Source organism: Bos javanicus, chromosome 17 (assembly GCF_032452875.1).
Source record: "Bos javanicus breed banteng chromosome 17, ARS-OSU_banteng_1.0, whole genome shotgun sequence".
NCBI lineage: Eukaryota > Metazoa > Chordata > Mammalia > Artiodactyla > Bovidae > Bos > Bos javanicus.
In genome coordinates, this window is record NC_083884.1 from 13,670,641 (window position 1) to 13,696,765 (window position 26,125).

The following is a 26,125-nucleotide window of genomic DNA, read 5'->3' on the forward strand; positions in this document are numbered from 1 at the left end:
ACCCTTATGGCAGAAAGTGAAGGAGAACTAAAGAGCCTCTTGATGAAAGAGGAGAGTGAAAAGGTTGGCTTAAAGCTCAACATTCAGAAAACTAAGATCATGGCATCCAGTCCCATCATTTCATAGCACATAGATGCAGAAACAGTGGAAACAGTGACAGACTTTATTTTTTTGGGCTCCAAAATGCAGATGGTGACTGCAGCAATGAAATGAAAAGACGCTGGCTCCTTGGAAGAAAAGCTATGCCCAACCTAGACAGCGTATTAAAAAGCAGAGACATTACTTTGCTAACAAAGTCCATCTAGTCAAAGCTATAGTTTTTCCAGTAGTCAGGTATGGATATGAGAGTTGGACTCTAAAGAAAGCTGAGCTCCAAAGAATTGATGCTTTTGAACTGTGGTGTTGGAGAAGACTCTTGAGAGTCCCTTGGACTGCAAGGAGATCTAACCAGTCCATCCTAAAGGAAATCAGTCCTGAATATTCATTGAAAGAATTGATGCTGAAGCTGAAACTCCAGTACTTTGGCCACCTGATGTGAAGAACTGACTCATTGGAAAAGACTGATGCTGGGAAAGATTGAAGGCCGAAGGAAAAGGAGACAAAAGAGGATGAGATGGTTGGATGGCATCACCGACTCAATGGATGTGAGTTTGAGTAAACTTCAGGAGTTGGTGATGGACAGGGAGGCTTGGCATGCTGCAGTCCATGGGGTCACAAAGAGTTGGACACGACTGAGCGACTGAACTAAACTGAACTGAAACATTAGTAGATATTGAAAAAAATGGTATTTACACTCTGAAATGATTACCTCTTTTCTGTCAGACTTTTATAGTGGAAGTTGAGTAAGGAATGGACCTGGGTTTTAGATTGGTGTTTTTTTTTTTGTTCTGTTTTGTTATGGTTACCTTCAGTATCACAGGCTTCAGATTCCTCTAAAGATTCCAGTGTTTGTGGCAGGGGCAGTTGTGCCAGAGGAGTTTTCTTAGTATTCCTCCTCCATAATCGTTTTCAGTTATCTCTCTATCCCTGGGCTTCAAGGGTGTCTGTCTCCATGCTCTTGCCCTGCCTCCAGCGGTAAAATGTGATGGTTGTTACTCAATGCAGAGGATCAGAGGCAGGACTTCTCTGTTTTTCTAGTCCGACTTCAATCCTAGACAGCTCTTGTGTACCTGGTCTCCAGGGTGGGACCTTCTCAGCATTTTGGTCCCTCCTACCTATGATAGTGAAACTGGTCTTTGTGGCTCAGCTGGTAAAGAATCCGCCTGCAACATGGGTTCGATCCCTAGGTTGGGAAGATGCCCTAGAGAAGGGAAAGGCTACCCACTCCAGTGTTCTGGCCTGGAGAATTCCATGGGCTGTCTAGTCCATGGGGTCGAAAAGAGTTGGACACGACTGAGCGACTCTCACCTCACTTTCACCTATGATAGTGAAACTCCGATCTTTCCTAGGGGAGAGTTTTCTGTCCTGTTCCAGAGGAAGGAGTGTTCCTGCTCCTTTTCCAAGAGTATAGCGTTTTTTTCTTTCCTTCTTTCCCAGCAAGTCTGTATCTGTTCTGTGTGCTGGAGTCAGCAGGTTTGACTCTCTTCCCTTAGCGGCTTAAGTTCTTTTTCTGTAGGAGAGAGGCTTTGAGGGGAGGAGGGGTTTTTGCTTTTCCTGCAGTGGTAGTCAGTCCCCTCCTCCATGCTTGCACCGCTGACTTTCCAATTTCCTGTTCTCCCGGCAAAGTGTCCTCTTATGTGCATAGTGAGGGTTCTTAGAAAAGAATCTAAGAGTCAGTGTGAATTCACCTTGTGTGTGAGACTCCCAGGGCTGCTATTTTTCTATGATAGCCCACACTTAGCCTTTAGCAGTTTGTTGAAGTTCTACCTAATTCCTTTTTATGTGTGTATTGGGTCGTTGTTCCTTCCTCCCATGCTCTACCACAGTTGGGACTGGCTGTCCATCCTTTCTCTCCTAACCTGCAAACTATCCTTCTTGGGTTTCAGGGTATTTGGTTGCTGCATAATTTTAAGGGTTCATGTCTCCAAGAAAAATTATGAGATTTTAGTTTATCTAGCCATTTTTTGTTGTTTGAGTAAGGGTGGTGCCTTTTTCCAGCTTCATAAGTTCTAGACTGCTTCAGAAGTTTCTAATATTCTTTATAACACCAAATGTTTCTGTGAATTTACTCAAATTGAGTATCTTCTATTGCTTTACTTAGTAGCATAATTCAATTGGTGCCATGCTAATCTCAGTAACAGGGTAGGAATCAGTGCCAGTTCACACTGTTTTATGCTGTGGGGCTTGGCAGAGGGCAGCACATAGAAGTAAGTCATTGGTTGCCTGAAGATGCCCCCACTGTCTGACATGTTGGGGCTGCAGGGCAGACCAGTAGCTGACACTGCCAGAAGAACGCTGGGATCACTTACAATCGCGTTGGGTGGGAAAGTCATGAAATTCATCAGTGCACCGTCATATGTTTCATGTCTGTGACTTGCAGCTTTGGCTTCACCAGTGAAGTATAATTATGTGATTATCATTTTACATGTCATGAATGACGGAATACTCTTTATTAATGAGAAACAGCCTGAGAAAGTTGTTGAACTTTTACTTTGGTTCTTTATAGTAAGATGTTTTTCAGCCTAAGTCAGCAGACAGTTGCTGAAATCTCTAACACTGTTAGAGATTAAAAAATAAAAAAAGACCTTATTGTCAAGGAGTTCACAGTCTAGTGGAGAAAGTAGTAATTAGTCATTATTATACAGTGTAGTCATGGATAACTTTTAGAGTGAGGTTCTGTTTTAAGTACTTTGCATGTATAAAATAAACCATCTCAGTAAAGCCTCTGAAAGTCGTATGAAGTATTATTTACTGTTATTTTTTTAATTGCTTTCCAAATCAGGAAACTAGAGCCCAGAAAAATTAAGTAACCTGGCAAACATCACCTGGTAAGTGGGGATGCTGGGATTCAAGGTAGCCAGTCTGCACTAGGTCATACTGCTTTCCACAAGTGTGGGCTCAGTGCAGTGGTGGCTGGAGAAGAGGCCAGGACGATCGCCGTGGAGGATCAGGGACGTGTTTATGGAGATGATTCATATCTGGAGTGAGGGGGTAAGGTAGAATGTCACTGAGGAAGGACCTGAGGGCAAGAAGAATGGTCTGTGCAAAGATGTAGAGCCTAGCTGCTATGAGAACATGGTGCTTTCAAAGAATTGTGGATAGTCAGTAAGCCTAGAACAGAGCAGAGGAGCATAGGTGGAACTAGTTAGGAAGAGAGCTGATTAGAGGGGACTTTATTAAGCCCTTCATATTTCATTGTATATGTAGTATGTGCCACTGAACAATTTTAGCACAACAGCACAGTGTTCACATTTGAGAATTGTGGAGGATGGCCTGAAGTGAGGCAAGATTCGAGGTAAAGAACTGAGTTAAGAGCCATGCAGTAATTCAGGAGAGCACTGATAGAAGGGAGAATTTTAATATACTTCCAAAATGTTAGTATCAGTCTTTGGGAGATACAGATTTACCTCACTGCAATAGCATGGTTGGTAGTAGATGGCTTTGCAAAACTGTCATTTTTTTCTTTGGAAATATTCAGTATCTCACTCAGATGATAGTTGAAATGGATTTAGTAGATTCAGCTTAATTTAATACATATCAGAAAATTATCTTTCTTTAAAAATTATTTAATTAGAGGGTAATTACAGTATTGTGGTTTTTGCCATACACCAACATGAATCAGCCATGAGAAAATTATGTTTTGATTAGTGTAAGTTATTGTAGTTTTAATCAGGAAGAACTATATAGGATAGTTTTCCATTATCGAGAATGACTGGATAATTTAGAATTCTGGGTAAATTTAATTTTTGATTAATCGGATGTTAATCAGAAGCACTTGGTTTCAAAATGTATATGACTTTTGACAATATTTTTAAGTTGTCTCTTTTTCTTGTCACATTAAGTATGGCATTGTTGTTGTTGTTCAGTTGTTCAGTGGTCCAGCTTTCACATCCATACATGACTACTAGAAAAACAATAGCTTTGACTATATGGACCTTGGTCTGCAAAGTAATGTCTCTGCTTTTTAATATACTGTCTAATTTTGTCATAGCATTTCTTCCAAGGAGCAAGTGTCTTTTAATTTCATGGCTGCAGTCACCATCTGCAGTGATTTCGGAGCCCAGGAAAATAAAGTCTCTCATTGTTTCCATTGTTTCCCCATCTGTTTGCCATGAAGTGATGGGACCAGATGCCATGATCTTAGTTTTTTTAAATGTTGAGTTTTAAGTCAGCTTTTTCACTGTTCTCTTTTACCTTCATCAAGAGGCTCTTTAGTTCTCCATCGCTTTCTGCCGTAAGGGGAGTGTCATCTGCGTATCTGAGGTTATTGATATTTCTCCTGGCAATCTTGATTCCAGCTTGTGCTTCGTCCATCCCAGCATTTTGCATGATGTACTCTGCATAGAAGTTAAATAAGCAGGGTGAGAATATACAGCCTTGAAGTACTCCTGTCCCAATTTTGAACCAGTCTGTTGTTCATATCTGGTTCTAACTGTTGCTTCTTGACATAGTGAACTTAATAAAACCTGTTTTATTTTTGAGGGTTTTGTAGGACATGTGGGTCATTCTTATTATCAGCTTGTAAAAAGTTTAAGAAACTGGGTTTGAATACATACTTCAGAATATATTTAGAAGTTCTTCTTAAAAAATTAAAGCCAACAACCAAGAAAATGTGGTCCTAATAACTTTTGTGTGCAAATATGTTTTCTTTTGACCTGAAATGAATGGACTTGGAGATATTTCTCCAACAAAGGGGTTTATTCAGCATTAGCAGAAAATTGTGGTTTGGGGATTTTCAGCCGTGGAAAGCCACATGCAAGTTCCCATGTGACAGGGGAAGAAGCATACTTTAATAAAGAAAAGGAAGCGGGGGGAGTCTGTAGTAAACAAAGAATCCATGGCTTTTCATTGGCTGAGTCCCTGCTAGGGAAGAATAAGAGTCTTTCTTCTTCCTGTTTGGCTCTGCTATGGTCCCAGGGCATGTCAGCTCTCCCTTCTGGTCTCCCAGCTCTGTTTAATTGAGGTTTCTGTTTAATGTTTTGCATTTCCCTCTTTTGATTGAGAGCTTTCTCAAGTTTGGTGGACAAGGTGAATCATGTGAATCTAAGAGCCTGTTTCTTAGAGTTTGTTGGCACAAAGATTGGTTAGCAGTACTGATAGGGTCCTTTCCAGCAGTGTTGAAGAGTTCTTCTGGAGGTATGTTTTGCAATAGATGAAATCTTTAAGTTGTAAGGTATGATGCTTAAGGTCTTCGTCTCCCAGGAGCAGACTGTGGAAAGGTTGCTGTACCAAAGCAGGGTTATTCTTAATAGAAGCAGTTAGGCCTTTGCAGTACTGGAGCGCCTCTCCTTATATTGGTTGTGGGTCAGAAGATGCAGGGGCCAAGTGCACTGGGCATTTCATGATTTTGTCAAAGGGCTAGAGTTTATGAGTGGGTCTGAGACTTAGAAGGACCAATCACAGTGCTTCTGGCCACAGTATTTGGAGGGACTGTACAAATTTTGCCAGTTGAGTCTTAATGCCTTTTGTGCATTCAACTAAACTAGATGATCAAGGGTGGTAAGCATGATACAAGTGCTATAAGATTGGCCAAAGCATGTCGACTTGTTGAAATACCTGGCCAGTATATTGGGTTCTTCAATCACTGTAAAATTCAAGAAGAACCTCTTAGGTAGGAAAAATGATTTGCTAAAGGGCTTAAGCCACAGAAAAGGAGTAGCTTATATGCAAGGCTTCAGTCTTGTAAAAAAACATAGAGACCATGACTAAAACATTTATATCAGCAAGACAGAAGAAGTTGTATGTGATCCATTTGCTAGACCTCGAATGGTCCATTAAGCAGTTTAATATGTACAGGAGCAGTACAAACAAGCTTCCCTGGATTGTACTTCAAACAAGTGGACAAGTGAGGTAGGCACTCTTTGTAGCCTTGTTAATGTTTTCTCACCAGTATTGATGCATGAGGACTCTCATTATGTCAGTAGATCAATAGGACAGTGGTGGGGAGTGGGAATTTGAGTCTCTAGTAAAACTGGGTTATTATTTGGTTCAAACCAGAGCTTTCTCTTTTTATCAAACAGTTACTGAATTTTCAGTCTTGTTTTTTTCTTTTCTGAGGCCAACTGTTGGGTTCTAGACAGTTTTTCTAAATTACCATTTGGAGAAATATCCTTGTAGACCATGACACAGGTTTGATTGCTGTTGGTCCCTTTATTTTTTTTTTTATTATTTTTTTATTATTATTTTTTTCTGTTGGTCCCTTTAATGGCAGCATTCCTACAGAAATATCAGCAAGGTGATTTCCCTTAGTTTCCAGAGAGTCATGTTTAGAATTCCCCCAAATCTTAATAGCTAAAGCAGAGGTAAAAGTATCACATTCAATAATTTCTGAACTTAGGGGCCATTTTAAATTTTATTTCTGCTGTAATTAAGGAAATCATGTTGGTTTCACAACATTTCAAAATCATGAGCTACTCTGAAAGCATATCTACTATCACTAAGTATCAGCAGCTTTGTCTTTGGTTAAAGTACAGGATCATGTAAGAGTATATAATTCAGCCTTTTGGGCTGAAGTAGCCATAGTAACCAGTACTCTTGCCTAGAAAATCCCATGGATGGAGGAGCCTGGTAGGCTGCAGTCCATTGGGTCGCTACAAGTCGGACGCGACTGAGCGACTTCACTTTCACTTTTCACTTTCACGCAATGGAGAAGGAAATGGCAACCCACTCCAGTGTTCTTGCCTGGAGAATCCCAGGGACGGCAGAGCGTGGTGGGCTGCTGTCTATGGGGTTGCACAGAGTCGGACACGACTGAAGCGACTTAGCAGCAGCAGCCATAATAAAGATGCTGCCTCAACAGCATCAAGAGGAATTGTAATTGCTTACCCAGCACAATATTTGCCATTGTCACCTTTTAAATAAGCATCAGTGAACCATGAGAAGTCAAAGTTACCTAGAGGAATTTACTGTAGGTCATCATAAGGAGTCAAGATGTGGTCTGTCAGCATTAAGCAGTTGTGAAGGACTTCATTAGTGACAGGAGCAGAGTCCTGAGTTCAGGCTTTTACAGTGTAAGAGAGTTATTTGAGGAACAGTGTACAAAGGACATTTTAGGAGGTGAGGCAGCTGATTGAGAAATGTTAAGTATGAGAATTCAGGAGAGCTTCTACTGCATCAGGTACCAAAGTGGTTAAAGGGGATTCCACAATGATTTTTTTGCTGACCTTAACCAAAAGGGCAGTGGCTGCAATGGCTCTAAGGCAAGTGGAGAGTATCCCTCTTCCACAGGGTTTAAGGCTGAGAGCTCTAAGTGGTGGCTGTTTTCCTGTGAGAAATCTTGAGAAGGAGCACAAAGAAGCAAATCCTTCACATGTTGCAACAAAGCAGACAGAATCCCCAGGGACTTTTGTGTCATCCAGACCAGCCTTTGGGATTTGTGAGAAAAAAAGAAGGACCCTCAGTAAAACCCTGAGGCTTTATTATCTAGGTGACTTGTATTTCTTTCCAAATGAAGGCAAAAAGGTATTGGCTCCCTTCATCAGCTGGAGTACTAAAGAATGCACTGCGTAAATCAGTTACAGTTAAAGAATTTATTCCTGATGGGAATGGGGGGATTAGAAACAGCAAGGCGTCCAGGGATAAATAACAGTGTTGCTTATTGCTAGTGGGTCCTGGACAAACCTCTACCAATAAAATGGGAGTTTTTATAGGGATAATGGGGTCTTGAACCTTATAATCTTGTATTATTGGCTTTATGCCTTGAAAGACGTTTTTACTTATAAGGTATTGATTAATTCTAGGAAGAGGTTTTGAGGAGTTGTTTGAATCTTGATGGGAGATATGCTATGGATTTTGTTAGTATCAGTTGAAGATTTTGCCCATAAGGAGGGTGGTAGTTGATTTAATAGGGACAAAATGCTCGGTGTTTCTGAAATCTGCTCTAGTACCATCAGAGATGGAGCAAACAAAAGATGTCAAAGCGTCATTTAATTAAAGGATCATTTAATTAACTGTTAAAAGGGTCAAAGGGTCATTTAAATTCAAATTTTAATTATTTTGAATTAAATAATTGAATTGAAATAATAATAATTGAATTATTATTTAATTAAATTAAATAATACTTTGTTATTTTGCTGCTGTCAGTGTCTAATAATTTTCCCTTTTGGAAGAAAGAAATTCTGGCATGATAACTCTCTTAAGAAGTCTTGGCCCCTAATAAATGAATAGTGGTGGAGGAACTATTGAAAGTCTGAACTCTTGAAAGGGCCTAGACAAAAGGGAAAAGTTCAGGAACCTCCTGAGGGTGATCACAGATGCCCATTATTTGAACTGTGAGTTCTCTGAGACAGGGGCTGTTTTATAGTAGTGGGGTATAGAGAGTGGCTCCACTGTCGGAACTGGAAGAGATTGCTTCTCAATCTGGAGAAATGTCTCTCCAGACTGGCTGAGAGGATTGAGAAGAGTCCCTGTAGCTCCTTAGACCCCTATCGTTGAAAATTGGGAGGACACTGGAAAGGCTGATTAGAGGGCTGAAAGCACCTACAGTGCTTCAGTTTGGAATACTCTCTTTTCCAGTGTTGTAACTCTTGGCAATAGTAGCAGAAACTAGGAGGGCTTTGGTTCTGTCTAGGAGCCTTCATTTGCTAGAATTGAGAATTAAGAATTTAGGCAGTCTTCCTTTGAGATGACTCATCTAAAATGCAAGCGAATTAGCTCACCAGATTAACTGTATCTGGAGTGAACATAGTTTTCCATTCTATCCTGGTCCTTTTTACTAGAAGGGCAAGAGTCAGCCCATTAATAAACAGAAGTAGAGGTGACCTGAGTGGGATCAACATTCAGATGGAAGGCCAGAATTTTCTTCAGAAACAATTAGAAGTTGATTATAATAATCATAAGGAGGTTCATCAGATTTTTGTATGCAAGTCTGAATTTTGTTCCAATCAGCAGGCTTTGGAAAAGCCCCGGGGATGGCTCAATGAAACTGTTTATCGGTTGCTTGAGGCTGGTCACATAATAAGTTGGCAGGATGGTTTCCCAGTTATAATTCTAGAGACCTTTCAGGATTTTCTCAGTTAGTGGTTTTCATCCAGTGCTGGCCCTGGCCCTCACCAGTTATCTTTGAACTAGTTGATAGGAATCAGAGAAACCAGGTTGGTAAATTTTAATGACTGTACTAAATTCCTTAGCAAATATGTAAGAATCTTCAATTACTTTGGGATCATTTTTGGCTTGGGATCAGTTTGGCTTGCAGTTCAGTTTTGGTTTGGGAATTATAAGAAATTAAGGGTTTAATGTATATTATCATATGTGAAATAGATCACCAGTCCAGGTTCGATGCATGAGGCAGGGCGCTCAGGGCTGGTGCATTGGGATGACTCAGAGGGATGGGATAGGGAGGGAGGTAGGAGGGGGTTCAGGATGGGGAACACATGTACACCCAGGGCTGATTCATGTCAATGTATGGCAAAACCCACCAAATATTGTAGTTAGCTTCCAATTAAAATACATTAAAAAAAAATAAAGAGAAGACATACTTCTTCCCTCCCCCCACAAAAAAAAAGAAATTAAGGGTTTAGCCTTTAGAGCCTTAGGAGGCTTAAAGAGGAACATTCTGACAAATTCTAAAGAAAAGGGAGTTGGCAGAGTTTAAGAGACAAGGGGAAGGTTGGCGAGAGAATTAGTATGGGGGAATTAAAGGAACAGAGGAGGTGTCGTCAGCACAGAAGAGAAAGAGGAAGATGGCACCAGAGGTGGAGTCTGGCCACAGGAGCTACGGGAGGGTGACAAGATGGTGCCTGAGGTGACGCCTACAAGCAGCCAAGGAAGAAGAGCCTGAGGCTTCAGGAGCCATTTTATCTTTCTTTAATCATTTGTTTGCCTCAGTTCATCTTAAAATTTGATTTTGCAGAGAGACCATTTTAGACTCCTGATAATGTTGCGGAGCCTCAAAATACCAACCAAAATAAGCATTACACTCAGTTCTGGAAATTTTTGAGCTATTGTAGTCCGATTCAGCTCTAAGGAAATTAAGTTAGGAATCTCAAAAGTTCTTTGTAATGGCCATTGATATTTTTAATTGCCTTTGGTCAAGTTGGTCCATTTAGTTAGAAATGTGCCTGAGGAAGGACTTGGGCTTTTAAACATAAAATCATCTGGAGTCCTCCCAGGGGGCGGGCACACTCAAAATGTTTAGATCACTAGGATCTCATTTCTCTGAAGGTTTTCTCTGGAGTAAAAGAACAATTTCCAAACAGCTTACAGCACAGACAGCTCAATTCAAACAACTTGCAGGCTAATTTCAGCCAGTTTGAAGGAGACAGCTTGGTTTGGAGGAGGCAGGCCAGACTTTTTTAAGCCAGTTTCCAGAGGAGAGTCCCTTCCAAAGGAGTACGATGAAGAAAACTGGAACAGTTTCAGGGAAACAGCCCCTGTTCCCAAATGAATGGGCCAAAGGTATTTTCAGCCAGCTTTGGTTGAAACAGTCTGATCTCAAAATTAGAGTGACCTGCCAAATGAATACTTGTATACAAAACAAAGCCTTAACCGAAGAGATGAAACCTTAAGATAGATCCCAAATAAAGCCTGGAGAGCTTCAAATGCTAAGAGGGCATGTGCCCAGAATCAAGAGAAAGACTTACTTTCATACTCCAGGGTCAGCGAGAAAGCAGTGAGTGGGTTCACTGTGGGTATTGCACCTGTTTGCTCACCAGTCCTGGACCTTTGGAGGCCTGGACTGGTCCCCATTCCCTATGTGGGCCACTTCTAAATATTTGTTCTGAAATAAATATTCTGCCAGATATTTCTCCAGCAAAGATGGGTTTGCTTAGGATCAGAAGAGCATTGGAATTCAGGGTCTGCAACCACAGTAAACCATGCGCAAGTTCCCACAATGAAGGGAAGTAGCACCCTTTTATAGGGAGGAAAAAGAAGTGGGGAGGGCTTTAATAAACAGAAAGCCCATGGCTTTTCACTGGCTGAGTCCTTGCCAGGAAAGGAGAGGAGTCTTTCTTCTTCATTTTGGTTCTGTTATGGTCACAGGGTGTCAGAACTCCCACTCTGGTCTCCCAACTCTGTTTAACTGAGATTTCTGTTTATTAATTTTTTATGCTTCTAAGAATTGAAGTCTGGTTAAGAGGACGGGAGAATTTTGGTTAATTTAAATTACACAGTACTGACCATCCTGGGCTGGAAGAAGCACAAGCTGGAATCAAGATTGCCAGGAGAAATATCAATAACCTCAGATATGCAGATGACACCACGCTTATGGCAGAAAGTGAAGAGGAACTAAAAAGCCTCTTGAAGAAAGTGAAAGAGGAGAGTGAAAAAGTTGACTTAAAGCTCAACATTCAGAAAACTAAGATCATGGCATCTGGTCCTATTACTTCATGGCAAATAGATGGGGAAACAGTGTCAGACTTTATTTTTTTGGCCTTCAAAATCACTGCAGATGGTGACTGCAGCCATGAAATTAAACGATGCTTACTCCTTGGAAGGAAAGTTATGACCAACCTAGATAGCATATTGAAAAGCAGAGACATTACTTTGCCAACAAAGGTCCATCTAGTCAAGGCTATGGTTTTTCCTGTGGTCATGTATGGATGTGAGAGTTGGACTGTGAAGAATGTTGAGTGCCGAAGAATTGATACTTTTGATCTGTGGTATTGGAGAAGACTCCTGAGAGTCCCTTGGACTGCAAGGAGATCCAACCAGTCCATTATAAAGGAGATCAGCCCTGGGTGTTCTTTGGAAGGACTGATGCTAAAGCTGAAACTCCAGTACTTTGGCCACGTGATGCGAAGAGTTGACTCATTGGAAAAGACTCTGATGCTGGGAGAGATTGAGGGCAGGAGGAAAAGGGGACGACAGAGGATGAGATGGCTGGATGGCATCACCGACTCGATAGACGTGAGTTTGAGTAAACTCTGGGAGTTGGTGATGGACAGGGAGGCCTGGCGTGCTTCGATTCTTGGGGTTGCAAAGAGTCGGACACGACTGAGTGACTGAACTGAAGTGAACTGACCATCCTCTTTATCAAACTTGCTGGACAAATACATATAGTAGTTTTATGTTTTGAATATATGGCTCTTTCTTTTTCATGAGAATTCATTGTCACTTGTGATTTTAGGATTTGGAGTGGATCAGTTACGAGATGACAATCTAGAAACTTACTGGCAATCAGATGGATCCCAGCCTCATTTAGTGAACATACAATTCAGGTAATACATTTAAAATTTTTTTCAATTTGTATAGGTTATAAGTGGACAAAGAAGTTGATTTTATTGACAGAAAATTTAAATATAGAAATTATAGTGAAGTACATTTAACTCTGCTCTTTATAAGCCTCAGAGATTACTTTTCTACTCAATTAGATTCTGGGTTTTAAGTTTACTCTGTCTTATCCTTTATTAATTCTTTTTTTTTCCATTTAATCAATACTTTTTGTTGAAGTGTAGTTGATTTACAACGTTGTGTTAATTTCTGCCGTACAGCAAAGTAATTCACTTATATGTGTGTGTATATGTATATATGTACACGTTCTTTTTTTAGAATATTCTTTTCCATTATGATTTATCATAGGGTATTGAATGTATTAAGAGGTCTCTGTGCTATATATAGTACGACCTTGTTGTTTTCTTTATGTATTCTTCATGGTATTTACACAGTTCCTTTTATGTAGATATTTGTCAGATATAGTTTTCAGTATGATTTATATCAGAAAAATATGCTTTGCTTACGCCTTAATGAATTGCTTTAAGTATACCAGAAGTGATGATGTTAAGTTCGTTAGCTATAAACCGTTCATGTAACTTCTCATATTTATACTTCCATTTGGAAGAAAACTTTATTTACCTTATTACCTCTAAGGACACTTTCAGTTTTGAAATGCTTAATTTTGGTGTAAATGAAAAACAGCCATATGTTTGTCAGTTGCTTTGAATTTATTGATAGATAGGAACCAGTCAACTTGCTTATCTTGCTCCATATACACCATCTCTTTTAACATTCTGTGTATAGTATTTTTAGTTTGTTTTCATTGTCCTAGAATACAGATCAACACATTTCTTATGAAAAAACCTGGTAGTAAATCTTTTAGGCCTTTTGTGCCGTCTGGTCTCTGTTGCAGCTACTCGTTAATGCCACTATAGCGTGAAAGCAGCTGAAGGCAGCGCATAATCACTGAATTCAGCTGTTCAGAGTAGTCGTAACGTGAAGTGAAGTCGCTCAGTTGTGTCCTACTCTTGGCGACCCCGTGGACTGTAGCCTACCAGGCTTCTCTGTCCATGGGATTTTTCATGCAAGAGTACTGGAGTGGGTTGCCATTTCCTTCTCCAGGGGATCTTCCAGACCCAGGGATTGAACCCAGGTCTTCTGCATTGCAGGCAGAGCTTTACCGTCTGAGCCAGCAGGTAAAGGTCCTTGTTTATTTTATACACAATAGTGTATGTATGTTAATCCCAAACTCCTAATTTATCTGTCTGCCCTCCCCTCCCGCACCGCCCTGCTATTTTCTCTGGCAGCCATACGTTTGTTTTCTGTCAATACGTGGATTTGTTTTGTAAATGAGTTCATTTATATCATTTTGTTAGATTCTACTTGTGAGTGACATTTGATACTTGTCTTTGTCTGTCTGACTTACTTCACTTAATATAATAATCTCTAGGTTCATCCATGTTGCTGTGGATGGCATTATTTCGTGTATATTCCATTGTGCATATATACCATGTCTTCTTTATCCATTTGTCTTTGGACATTTAAGTTTCTTCCATCTTTTGACTATTATAAATTGTGCTGCAGTGAACATTGGGGTGCCTCAGTCTTTTTGAATTATAGTTTTCTCCAGATACATGCCCATCATTGGGGTTCCTGGATCATATGGTAACTCAAGTTTTAGCTTTTTTGAGGAACCTTTATACTATTATTCTCTAGGGCTTCCCTGATAGCTCAGTTGGTAGAGCCTGTAATGCAGGGAACCCTGGTTCAGTTCCTGGGTTGGGAAGATACCCTGGAGAAGGGATAGGCTACCCACTCCAGTATGGTAAAGAATCTACCTGCAGTGCGGGAGACCTGGGTTCAATCCCTGGGTTGGGAAGATCCCTTCTGGAGTGGAGAATTCCATGGACTGTATAGTCCATAGGATTGCAAAGAGTCGGACACTACTGAGCAACTTTCACTTCCTTCCTCATATTGTTCTCCATAGTGGCTGCACCAACTTACATTCCCATCGGACATGTAGGAGGGTTCCTTTTTCTCCACACACTCTCCAGCATTTATTATTTGTAGACTTTTTAATGATAGCCATTCCAACTGGTATGAGGTGATACCTCATTGTAGATTTGATTTGTCTAATAATTAGCGATATTGATAATCTTTTCATGTGCCTGTTGGGCATCTGTATGTCTTCTTTGGAGAAATATGTTTAAGTATTCTGCTCATTTTTTGATTTTTTTTTAAAATTAAGCCTTATGAACTGTTTGTGTATTTTGGAAATTAATCCCTTGTTGGTAGCATCATTTGCAAATATTTTCCCCATCTGTAGGTTGTCTTTTCATTTTGTATATAGTTTCCTTTGCTATGAAAAAGCTTTTATTAGGTTTCTTTTGTATATTTTTTTTTATTTAGGCGACAGATCCAAAAATATATTGTGGCAATATATGTCACAGAGTGTTCTGCTTATGTTTTCCTCTAGGAGTTTTACAGTATCTGGTCTTAAATTTAGGTCTTTGATTCATTTTGAATTTATTTTTGTGTGTTGTGTTAGAGAATGTTCTGATCTCATCCTTTTACATATAGGTGTCCAGTTTTCCCAACACCATGTATTGAAGAGACCATCTTTTCTCCATTGTATATTCTTCCCTCCTTTGCTACAGATTAATTGACCATAAGTGCATGGATTTAGAGCTTCCCAGGTAGTGCTAGTGATAAAAAACCCATCTGCCAATGCAGAAGATGCAAGAGATGCAGGTTCGATCCCTGGGTCAGAAAGATCCCTTGGAGGAGGGCATGGCATCCTGCTTCAGTATTCTTGCCTGGAGAATCCATGGACAGAGGAGCCTGGTGGGCTACAGTCCATAGGGTCGCAGAGTCGGACATGACTGAAGTGACTTAGCACACACACAGTCACACATTGATTCATTTCTGGGCTTTCTGTCCTGTTTCATTGATCTGTATGTCTGTTTCTGTGCTGGTACTATACTGCTTTGATGACTGTAGCTTTGTGGTAGTCTAAAGTCAAGGAGCGTGATTCCTCCAGCTCCATTCTTCTTTCTGAAGATTGTTTTGACTATTTGGCATCTTTGTGTTTCCATACAAGTTTTAAAAATATTTTGTTATAGTTCTTTGAAAAATGCTATTGGTAATTTGGTAGGGATAGGATTGAATCTGTAGATTGCCTTGGGTATTATGGTAATTTTAACAATAATGATTCTTCCAGTCCAGGAACGCAGTATATCTTTCCATCTATGTGTGTTGTCTTTAATTTTTTTCATCACCATCTTATGATGATCAGTTTTTGGAGTACAGGTCTTTTGCCTCCTTTAGTCAGTTTAGTTCAGTCGCTCAGTCGTGTCCAACTCTGCGATCCCATGAATTGCAGCATGCCAGGCCTCCCTGTCCATCACCAACTCCTGGAGTTAACCCAAACTCACATCCATCAAGTCAGTGATGCCATCCAGCCATCTCATCCTCTGTCGTCCCCTTCTCCTCCTGCCCCCAATCCCTCCCAGCATCAGAGTCTTTTCCAATGAGTCAACTCTTCGCATCACATGGCCAAAGTACTGGAGTTTCAGCTTCAACATCAGTCCTTCCAATGAATACCCAGGACTGATCTCCTTTAGGATGGACTGGTTGGATCTCCTTGCAGTCCAAGGGACTCTCAAGAGTCTTCTCCAACACCACAGTTCAAAAGCATCAATTCTTTAGCACTCAGCCTTCTTCACAGTCCAACTCTCACATCCATATATGACCACTGGAAAAACCATAGCCTTGACTAGATGGACCTTTGTTGGCAAAGTAATGTCTCTGCTTTTGAATATGCTATCTAGGTTGGTCATAACTTTCCTTCCAAGGAGTAAACGTCTTCTAATTTCATGGCTGCAATCACCATCCCAAAAATAAAATCTGACAGTGTTTCCACTGTTTCCCCATCTATTTCCCATGAAGTGATGGGACCAGATGCCATGATCTTAGTTTTCTGAATGTTGAGCTTTAAGCCAACTTTTTCACTCTCCTCTTTCACTTTCATCAAGAGGCTTTTTAGTTCCTGTTCACTTTCTGCCATAAGGGTGGTGTCATCTGCATATCTGAGGTTACTGATATTTCTCCCGGCAATCTTGATTCCAGCTTGTGCTTCCTCCAGCCCAGCATTTCTCATGATGTACTCTGCATATAAGTTAAATAAGCAGGGTTTACCTCCTTAGGTAGGTTTCTTTTTAGGTATTTTATTCTCATTTGATATGATGATAAATGAGATTATTTCCTTAATTTCTTTTCTGATATTTCATTGCAGTATATGGAAATGCAACAGATTTCCATCTATTAGTATCCAGCAACTTTACTGAACTCACTGATGAGCTGTAGTAGTTTTTTAGTAGTGTCTTTGGGATTTTCTAGGTGCAGCATCATGTAATTTTGCAAACAGTAACAGTTTTACTTCTTTTCCAATTTGAATTCTTTTTATTTCTTTTTCTTCTCTTACTGCTGTGGCTAGGACTTCCAAAACTATGTTGAATAAAAGTGATGAGAGTGGGCATCCTTGTCTTGTTCCTGATCTTAGGGGAAATGCTTTCAGCTTTTTGCCATTGACTATGATGTTAGCTGTGGGTTTGTTGTATATGCCCTTTATTCTGTTAAGGTATGTTCCCTCTATGCCCACTTTCTGGAGTTTTATCACAACTGGATGTTGAATTTTATCAAAAACTTTACCTACATCTCTTAAGATGATGACATTGTTTTATTCTTCAGTTTGTTAATGTATATTTCATTGATTAACTTGAGGATATTGAAATATCCTTGCATCTCTGTGATAAATCTCACTTGATTGTGGTGTATGATCCTTTTACTGTATTGTTGGTTTCGGATTGCTAATATTTTATTGAGAATTTTTGCACCTGTGTTCATCAGTGATATTGGCCTGTAATTTTCCTTTTTTGTGGTATCTTTGTCCAGTTTTGGTATCAGAGTGATGGTGTCCTCATAGAATGAGTTTAGAAGTATTTCTCCCTCTGTAATTTTTTGGAATAGTTTAAGAAAGATGTGTTAACTCTTCTCCAAATGAAGTTCATAGTTCCTGGCTTACCTCTGCAGCCCTCTGGTCCTAGACTTCTACTTGTTGGGAGTTTTTAAATTACTGATTCAGTTTCAGTACTGATAATTCATCTGCTCATATTTTCTGTTTCTTCTTGGTTCAGTCTTGGGAGGTTGTACTTTTCTAAGAATTTGTCTATTTCTTCCAGGTTTTCCCTTTTATTAGTTGCTCGTAGTGGTCTCTTTCAATTCTTTGTATTTTGTGCTGTTGGTTGTAACTTTTCCTTTTTCATGTCTGATTTTATTGATTTGGTCCCTTCCCCTTTTTTTCTTGATGAGTTTGGCTAGGGATTTATCAATTTTGTTTATCTTTTCAAAGAAACAGCTTTTAGTTTCATTGTTCTTTTCTGTTGCTTTTTAGTCTATCTGCATACTGAATTGCTTCAGTCATGTCCAACTCTGTGACCCCATGGACTGTAGCCCACCAGACTCCTCTGTCCATGGGATTTTCCAGGCAAGAATGCTGAAGTGGGTTGCCATGCCCTTCTCCAGGGATCTCCTCCGATCCAGGGATCAAACCTGCATCTCTTAATGTCTTCAGCATTGGCAGGCAGGTTCACTAGGATTCATATAGAATTGCTATTATTTCTTGCTTAGATAGGCTTCCTTGGTGGCTCAGATGGTAAAGAATCTGCCTGCAACGCAGGAGACCTGGGTTTGATTCCTGGGATGGGAAGATCCCTGGAGGAGGGCATGGCAACCCACTCCAATATTCTTGCTTGGAGAATCCCTATGGACAGAGGTGCTTCGTGGGCTCAGTCCATGGAGTTGCAAAGAGTTGGCTATGACTGAACAACTAAGTACAGTACAGCACTTGCTTAGATATTTGATAAAATTAACCATTGAAGCTATCTGTTCCCAGTGTTTTTTTATGTGAAGTTGTTTTTTTTTTTAAACATACAATTTATTATTTCTTTAATTTATTTTCTATTCCTGAATCAGCTTTCTTTCTTGCCGTAGCACAGATTTTCTCTTCAATTACCAGTTTATCTCCCATTTCATTGATACATTTCTCCCTCCAGAAAAATATAGTTTTTTATGCCTCAATTGTCAGCAGGTCTTAAAATTACTTTTTAGTGTAATTTTAATTTTATATTTGGGTATAGTTGATTTACAATGTTGTGTTTGTTTCAAGTGTACAGCTAGGTGATTAAGTTATATATATGTATATATATATATATATACACACATATTGTTTTTCAGATTCTTTTCCCGTATGGGTTCTTACAGAATATTGAGTAAAATAGTAGGTTCTTATTGATGATCTGTTTTATTGAATCAGTTTTGGTAAGTTGTTTTCAAAATTCATCTAATTTATTGGCCCAAAGTTGTTACCAATATTCTGTTATCGCAATAGTGTGATTTGTAAGAAAGATACATACTTGGTTATTCAGATGTCTCATATATACTTGGTTTTCATTCATACTTCCTGGCTCACAGCTCCCTAAACCCTTGGCATTTCCTGAATGATAAGAGCAATGGGATGATATTTGACTTCTTGCTCTCAGGTTCTTGAAAACACTTAAGGGAAGGGGACTTTTGGATTCCCCTCAAGGGTGGAGCTAGTTGTGGAGAGAATCAGCCATGTGACGAGAAGGTTGGAACTTGCAGTCCCACCCCGTGATTTCCAGGAAAGGGAGACAGTATTTTCCAGTATGTTCACATTATTCTGGAGAAGGAAATGGCAACCCACTCCAATATTCTTGCCTGGAGAATCCCATGCACAGAGGAGCCTGGCGGGCTACAGTCCATGGGATCGCAAAGAATCAGACACGACTGAGCGACTGACACTTCACATTATTTCCCATTGCATATGCTGTTCTTTAGCTTTGCTACTTCCTAATCAAGAGATGGCATCTATGACTCCTTTCTTGAAACTAATCAGGCCTTTGTGGATTTCTTGTCTAACAGAATATGGAAGTTATAATACTGTTCTTTCTAAGACCTGGTCATAAAAGTCAGTTTCTTCTTTGTTCTCTGTTTAATGGATTCTTTCCCTTGGTACTCATTTACCATGCTGTGAGAAAACCTATATCAAATAGAGAAACCCATAAAAAAAAATGAATCAAAACCCAAGTCCTCAGCTAAGCTCCCAGCTGACAAGCGGCACAGCTTGCCAGCTGTATGGGTGAGCCACCTAGAAGCTCATCCTTCAGCTCTCGAGTCAAGTCGTCACACCCGATGCTGTGTGGAGCCTTCACTTCTGGGCCCTGTCCAAATTCCAGATTCATAAACAAAGAAAAAAATTATTTTTTTAAGTCACTAAGTTTTGAGATGGTCTGTTGTATACCTATAGATACCTATTTATGTTTTCTCTTTTTAAGTTACTATTTTTTAATTCCATCATTTCTGTCTTTTCTTTAGCTGCCTTAATTGACTGATTTTTCCTCATTCAGTTCAGTTTAGTTGCTCAGTTGTGTCCGACTCTGTGACCCCGTGAATCGCAGCACGCCAGGCCTCCCTGTCCATCACCAACTCCCGGAGTTTACTCAAACTCATGTCCATCGAGTCAGTGATGCCATCCAGCCATCTCATCCTCTGTCGTCCCCTTCTCCTCCTGCCCCCAATCCCTCCCGGCATGAGGATCTTTTCCAATGAGTCAGCTCTTCACATGAGGTGGCCAAAGTACTGGAGTTTCAGTTTCAACATCAGTCCTTCCAATGAACACCCAGGACTGATCTCCTTTAGGATGGACTGGTTGGATCTCCTTGCAGTCCAAGGGACTCTCAAGAGTCTTCTCCAACACCACAGTTCAAAAGCATCAATTCTTCGGCACTCAGCTTTCTTCACAGTCCAACTCTCACATCCATACATGACCACTGGATAAACCATAGCCTTGACTAGACGGATCTTTGATGACAAAGTAATGTCTCTGTTTTTCAATATGCTATCTAGGTTGGTCATAACTTTCCTTCCAAGGAGTAAGCGTCTTTTAACTTCATGGCTGCAACCACCATCTGCAGTGATTTTGGAGCCCCCAAAAATAAAGTCTGACACTGTTTCCACTGTTTCCCATCTATTTGCCATGAAGTGATGGGACCGGATGCCATGATCTTAGTTTTCTGAATGTTGAGCTGTAAGCCAACTTTTTCAGTCTCCTCTTTCACTTTCAACAAGAGGTTTTTTAGTTCCTGTTCACTTTCTACCATAGAGTGGTTTTTCTGATTCTTCATAGTAATTTTTTATTAGATGCTGGATATAGTAAATTTTACCAAGGTGAGTGTTGGATTTTTTTTTTTAAAGAGAATTAGACTTTGGTCTGGCAGTCAGCTAAGCTACTCAGGAATAAAGCTGATGGGGTTTCCCTGGTGGCTCACTGGTAAAGAATCCACCTGCCAATGCAGGAGACATGGGTTTGATCCCGGGTCCAAAAAGGTACCACCTGCTGTGCAGCACACTCTAGAGCCCGGGCCCCACACTGCTCAGCCGCCATAGCTCCTGAAGCCTGTGCGCTCTGGAGCCTGTACTCTGCAAGAGAAGGCGCTGCATTGAGAAGCCTGTGCACTCTGGAGCCTGTACTCTGCAAGAGAAGGTGCTGCACTGAGAAGCCTGTGCACTGCGATTAGAGAAAACCCCAAGCAGCAATAAAGACCCAGCAAAGCAAAAAAACCAAACCTAGTTTCTTTATTAAAAAAGAAAGAATCAACTTGATCTGTTTTAAGCTTGACTTTAAGCCTCTTTATCGGGAACCTAGAGTACCTTTTGTAATGGGATAGACAGTAAATATTTTAGGCCTGGCAAACTATATTAGGGTTCAATAATATTGAACTCTAAAATTAAACAGACTTACCCATCCAGTCATCAAAGTGCTAGATGGGTGGAGCCAGCCCCTATTAAATGTGTGATGTGAGGGTTCTAAGCACATGTTTGCTTCCTGTCAAACTTTCTCAGAGGAAGGGGAGAGTAGTGGGTGAGGGGATAGAGAAAGGCTGGGAAGATTACTTATGTCATCAGAATAAAAGATTACACTCTTTCTTCTCCCTTCTTACAGTACTTTATCCTAAGATGCCTGGCATATAGTAAGCATTCAGTTATGGTGATTATTATTATGATGATTTGAGCAATTTGAGTAGCTGTCACTGTCTCCTCATCTATGCATTTACCCTTCCCACATACATTGCCATTGGACAAACAGCATGATTTTGTATGCAATATTAGTTTTTAAATTTACCACGAGATAAAAATTATAAATAAGTTTAAAAGGCTTTATGGAGTAATAGTTTTAAGTTTTTCGTGAGGCACAGTTTGCTTTGCAAATCTAATGAAACTACATATATAGTATAACTATGAACTGGACAGGGAACAACAGACTGGTTCCAAATAGGAAAAGGAGTACGTCAAGGCTGTATATTGTCACCCTGCTTATTTAACTTATATGCAGAGTACATCATGAGAAACGCTGGGCTTGAAGAAGCACAAGCTGGAATCAGGATTGCCAGGAGAAATATCAGTAACCTCAGATATGCAGATGACACCACCCTTATGGCAGAAAGTGAACAGAAACTAAAAAGCCTCTTGATGAAAGTGAAAGAGGAGAGTGAAAAAGTTGGCTTAAAGTTCAACATTCAGAAAACTAAGATCATGGCATCTGGTCCCATCACTTCATAGGAAATAGATGGGAAAACAGTGGCTGACTTTATTTTTTTGGGCTCTAAAATCACTGCAGATGGTGACTGCAGCCATGAAATTAAAAGACATTTACTCCTTGGAAGGAAAGTTATGACCAACCTAGACAGCATATTAAAAAGCAGAGACATTACTTTGCCAACAAAGGTCCATCTAGTCAAGGCTATGGTTTTTCCTGTGGTCATGTATGGATGTGAGAGTTGGACTCTGAAGAAAGCTGAGTGCCGAAGAATTGATGCTTTTGAACTGTGGTGTTGGAGAAGACTCTTGAGAGTCCCTTGGACTGCAAGGAGATCCAACCAGTCCATTCTGAAGGAGATCAGCCCTGGGAGTTCTTTGGAAGAAATAATGATAAAGCTGAAACTCCAGTACTTTGGCCACCTCATGCGAAGAGTTGACTCATTGGAAAAGACTCTGATGCTGGGAGGGATTGGGGGCAGGAGGAGAAGGGGACGCCAGAGGATGAGATGGCTGGATGGCATCACCGACTCAATGGACGTGAATTTGAGTGAACTCCGGGAGTTGGTGATGGACAGGGAGGCCTGGCGTGCTCCGATTCATGGGGTCGCTAAGAGCTGGACATGACTGAGTGACTGAACTGAACTGATACCTGTGATTTCTGGGGCTACCTAGACCTGGCTTACTGGTAGCTCAGTTGGTAAGGAATCTGCCTGCAGTGCAGTAGGCCCAGGTTCCATCCCTGGGTGGGGAAGATGCCCTGAAAAGGAAATGGCAACCCACTCCAGTATTCTTGCCTGGGAAATCCCATGGACAGAGGAGCCTGGTGGGCTACAGTCCCTGGAGTTGCAAAGAGTCAGACATATCTGAGCCATTAAATCATAGACCCGAGGGTAAGAACCCATGATGTAGATCAAATTTAAAGAATTATAACCATCTACACACTACTGTTAAATGGTGTCAACAGCAATGTTGAATAAGCTAAAATACAATTAATAGAAAAGTGATGATAGTTAAGATCCTGTGAGGCAGGCAGACACATGTGTGAACTCCGACTCAGCCCACTGACTAGCTTTGTGACTTAAGCCAGTTACTAACTGGACATGGAACAACAGACTGGTTCCAAATAGGAAAAGGAGTACATCAAGGCTGTATATTGTCACCCTGCTTATTTAACTTATATGCAGAGTACATCATGAGAAACACTGGACTGGAAGAAACACAAGCTGGAATCAAGATTGCCGGGAAAAATATCAATAACCTCAGATATGCAGATGACACCACCCTTATGGCAGAAAGTGAAGAGGAACTCAAAAGCCTCTTGATGAAAGTGAAAGAGGAGAGTGAAAAAGTTGGCTTAAAGCTCAACATTCAGAAAATGAAGATCATGGCATCCGGTCCCATCACTTCATGGGAAATAGATGAGGAAACAGTGGAAACAGTGTCAGACTTTATTTTTTTGGGCTCTAAAATCACTGCAGATGGTGACTGCAGCCATGAAATTAAAAGACGTTTACTCCTTGGAAGGAAAGTTATGACCAAGCTAGACAGCATATTAAAAAGCAGAGACATTACTTTGCCAACAAAGGTCCATCTAGTCAAGGCTATGGTTTTTCCTGTGGTCATGTATGGATGTGAGAGTTGGACTGTGAAGAATGCTGAGCGCCGAAGAATTGATGCTTTTGAACTGTGGTGTTGGAGAAGACTCTTGAGAGTCCCTTGGACTGCAAGGAGATCCAACCAGTCCATTCTGAAGGAGATCAGCCCTGGGATTTCTTTAGAGGGAATGAGGCTGAAGCTGAAACTCCAGTACTTTGGCCACCTCATGCGAAGAGTTGACTCATTGGAAAAGACTCTGATGCTGGGAGGGATTGGGGGCAGGAGGAGAAGGGGACGCCAGAGGATGAGATGGCTGGATGGCATCACTGACTCGATGGACATGAATTTGAGTGAACTCCGGGAGTTGGTGATGGACAGGGAGGCCTGGCGTGCTGCGATTCATGGGGTCGCAAAGAGTCGGACACGACTGAGCGACTGAACTGAACTGAACTGGAGTGTTACTTTTTTTCCCTTCAATCAGTAAAATTGAGATGATAATAGTTCCTATATCTCAGGGTTGAGGAGTCAATGAGATAATGCATATATAAAACATTCATTCTGGGCCAGACACAGAGTATATTCACTTATTCACTCACTGTTTCTGCTGTTGCTGTTGTGTTTATAATTATTAGTGTTGTTACTATCTATCCTTTGCCTTTCTAAGCTAACTCTGATTATCTTTAGGTTCAGTGACTAAATTATCCTGAATTTAATAACAGAGATGAAATTATTCTGAGCAGAAAGTTTGGTCCTTTAGATCTGCTTTTGTTAAGAAAGAAAAAGGAATCCTTAAGAGTCATCTTCATGATCTTTGATCTTTTCACGATAAGAAAGACCTTTCACTGCCTGTTTATGGCTGGTGTATCAGGGAAAAGATCTTTTGTACGCCCTTCAAAATTTACCCTTTTTCCTGTGTTTCCCCTCCTGTCTCCTTCCTGGCCCAGCAGACAGAGAATGATGTCTGTTTGATACCGCTGGCCTCTTTTGAAAATCTGGTAATGGCATTTATCCTGTCAGCAGTTCTTGAGTATTTAGCGTTTTACATCTTGATCTGTCTTTATTACTTGAGGAACAGCCCTTAACTTTCCCCATTCCTTTCTGATGAAAAGCTCAGGCTATAGAAGTTTGGTCCCCTCACTAAGCTACAGATCCCCTGCTGTTTTTATAGACCGACTTTTGACACAGACTGCTTCTGTTCAAGTAGCTCATTGTTACTAAGTGAGTGCCAGTTTATACCAGATCTTAACTTTTAAATCAAGTTGAAATAGACTTCTTAATGGTTATTTTGGTGCTCTTTAAATTGTCTGTTTTTTCCCCCAATGACCAAAATAATGCATGCTTATTTTAAAACATTAATCAGAAAATATAGAAATCATAAAAAAGAAAATAAGCTCTATGCCATCAGAATACTCACTTTTACTATTTTTGTATGGTTCTATATAGGCCTTTTTCTGTACGCATGTAGGTTTATATGACTTAAAATTTTTTTTGTTTTTCCCAAAATGACATCCTTTTTTTCCAGTCTGTTTTATAATCTGCTTTTCCCCCTTCTTTAACTATATATTTATGTGTATCTTAAATAGTTGTGTAATATTTCATTGAATTGGTATATTGTAATTTGCTTAACCAATTCTCTATTGAGATAGACATTTAGGTTATTTATAATTTTTCATTGACTTAACTGCAGGACCATGAACATTTCTCTTTATCTGTTTTAGAGTAGTTGTGTTATTGTCTTTTAATGCATTCTTAGAAGTTCTTTGTGAGTCAAAGACTTTGCCTCTACTAAATCGCCATGAATGTACATTTCCCCAATCATATTTGGGTATTATCAGTTATTTTCATATTTCCCAATATGATAAGAAAAACACCAATGTCTGTGTTTTAATTTCCTGTTTCTTTGATTATTGGCGATTGAATATATTTTAATTTTTTTTGGCCACTAGCAGCAGCAGCAGTTCTAAGATGTATATTTTAAAAGAGTAGAGGTTTATTTCTTGCACTAAGTAATAAGATTATGCTTTCTAGTTTTTAAACATTTTTCTCTTTGCTAGACTTAGTTTCTCACTTAGCTAGTTATTTTCAAGTATTAACATAGGAAATTAAGTAAGTACTAACTAGAAAAGAAAACCAAGCTTGTTAGAATAATCTTCTTTGTCTAAACACAAGTGAGGAGAACTGAAACTCTCAATGCTTATTTGCACTCTAAGGTACCTATTTTGGCTTAACTGGTCCTTCTTTAGCATCTGGCTCTTGACCATGTTCTAGGTGAGAGATGTTTGTAAAAGTAACGTGTATGTGTTTTGTCACATGTTCTTCATTTTTATTATTGTTAAAGGACATGGAAATCATTGATCCAAATACTCATTTTGGCAAAGTATGACTTTTAAAATCAGAAGATAAGATGTTTGGGATATAATCTTTGCACATGATAAAAGCATGTTGTTTTTACTTTATTGCTTTTAGAAGAAAAACAACAGTGAAGACATTATGTATTTATGCGGATTACAAATCTGATGAAAGCTACACTCCAAGCAAGATCTCGGTCAGAGTAGGAAATAATTTTCACAACCTTCAAGAAATTCGGGTATGTCTTTAA

At 40.0% G+C, this 26,125-nt stretch overlaps 1 protein-coding gene across 5 annotated transcripts in view; it reads left to right on the forward strand.

Moving 5' to 3' along the window:
• ANAPC10 (anaphase promoting complex subunit 10) overlaps positions 1-26,125 on the forward strand; it is an 86,601-nt gene that overhangs the window by 10,992 nt on the left and 49,484 nt on the right. For 4 of the 5 annotated variants that reach the window (XM_061384093.1, XM_061384091.1, XM_061384092.1 and 1 more), the window contains exons 3-4: positions 12,167-12,257; positions 25,993-26,113. In XM_061384093.1, the coding sequence (XP_061240077.1) occupies positions 12,167-12,257; positions 25,993-26,113 (212 nt within the window). Of the gene's footprint in view, positions 1-12,166; positions 12,258-25,992; positions 26,114-26,125 lie in introns of those variants that run through there. The other variant, XM_061384096.1, reaches the window with a different exon arrangement.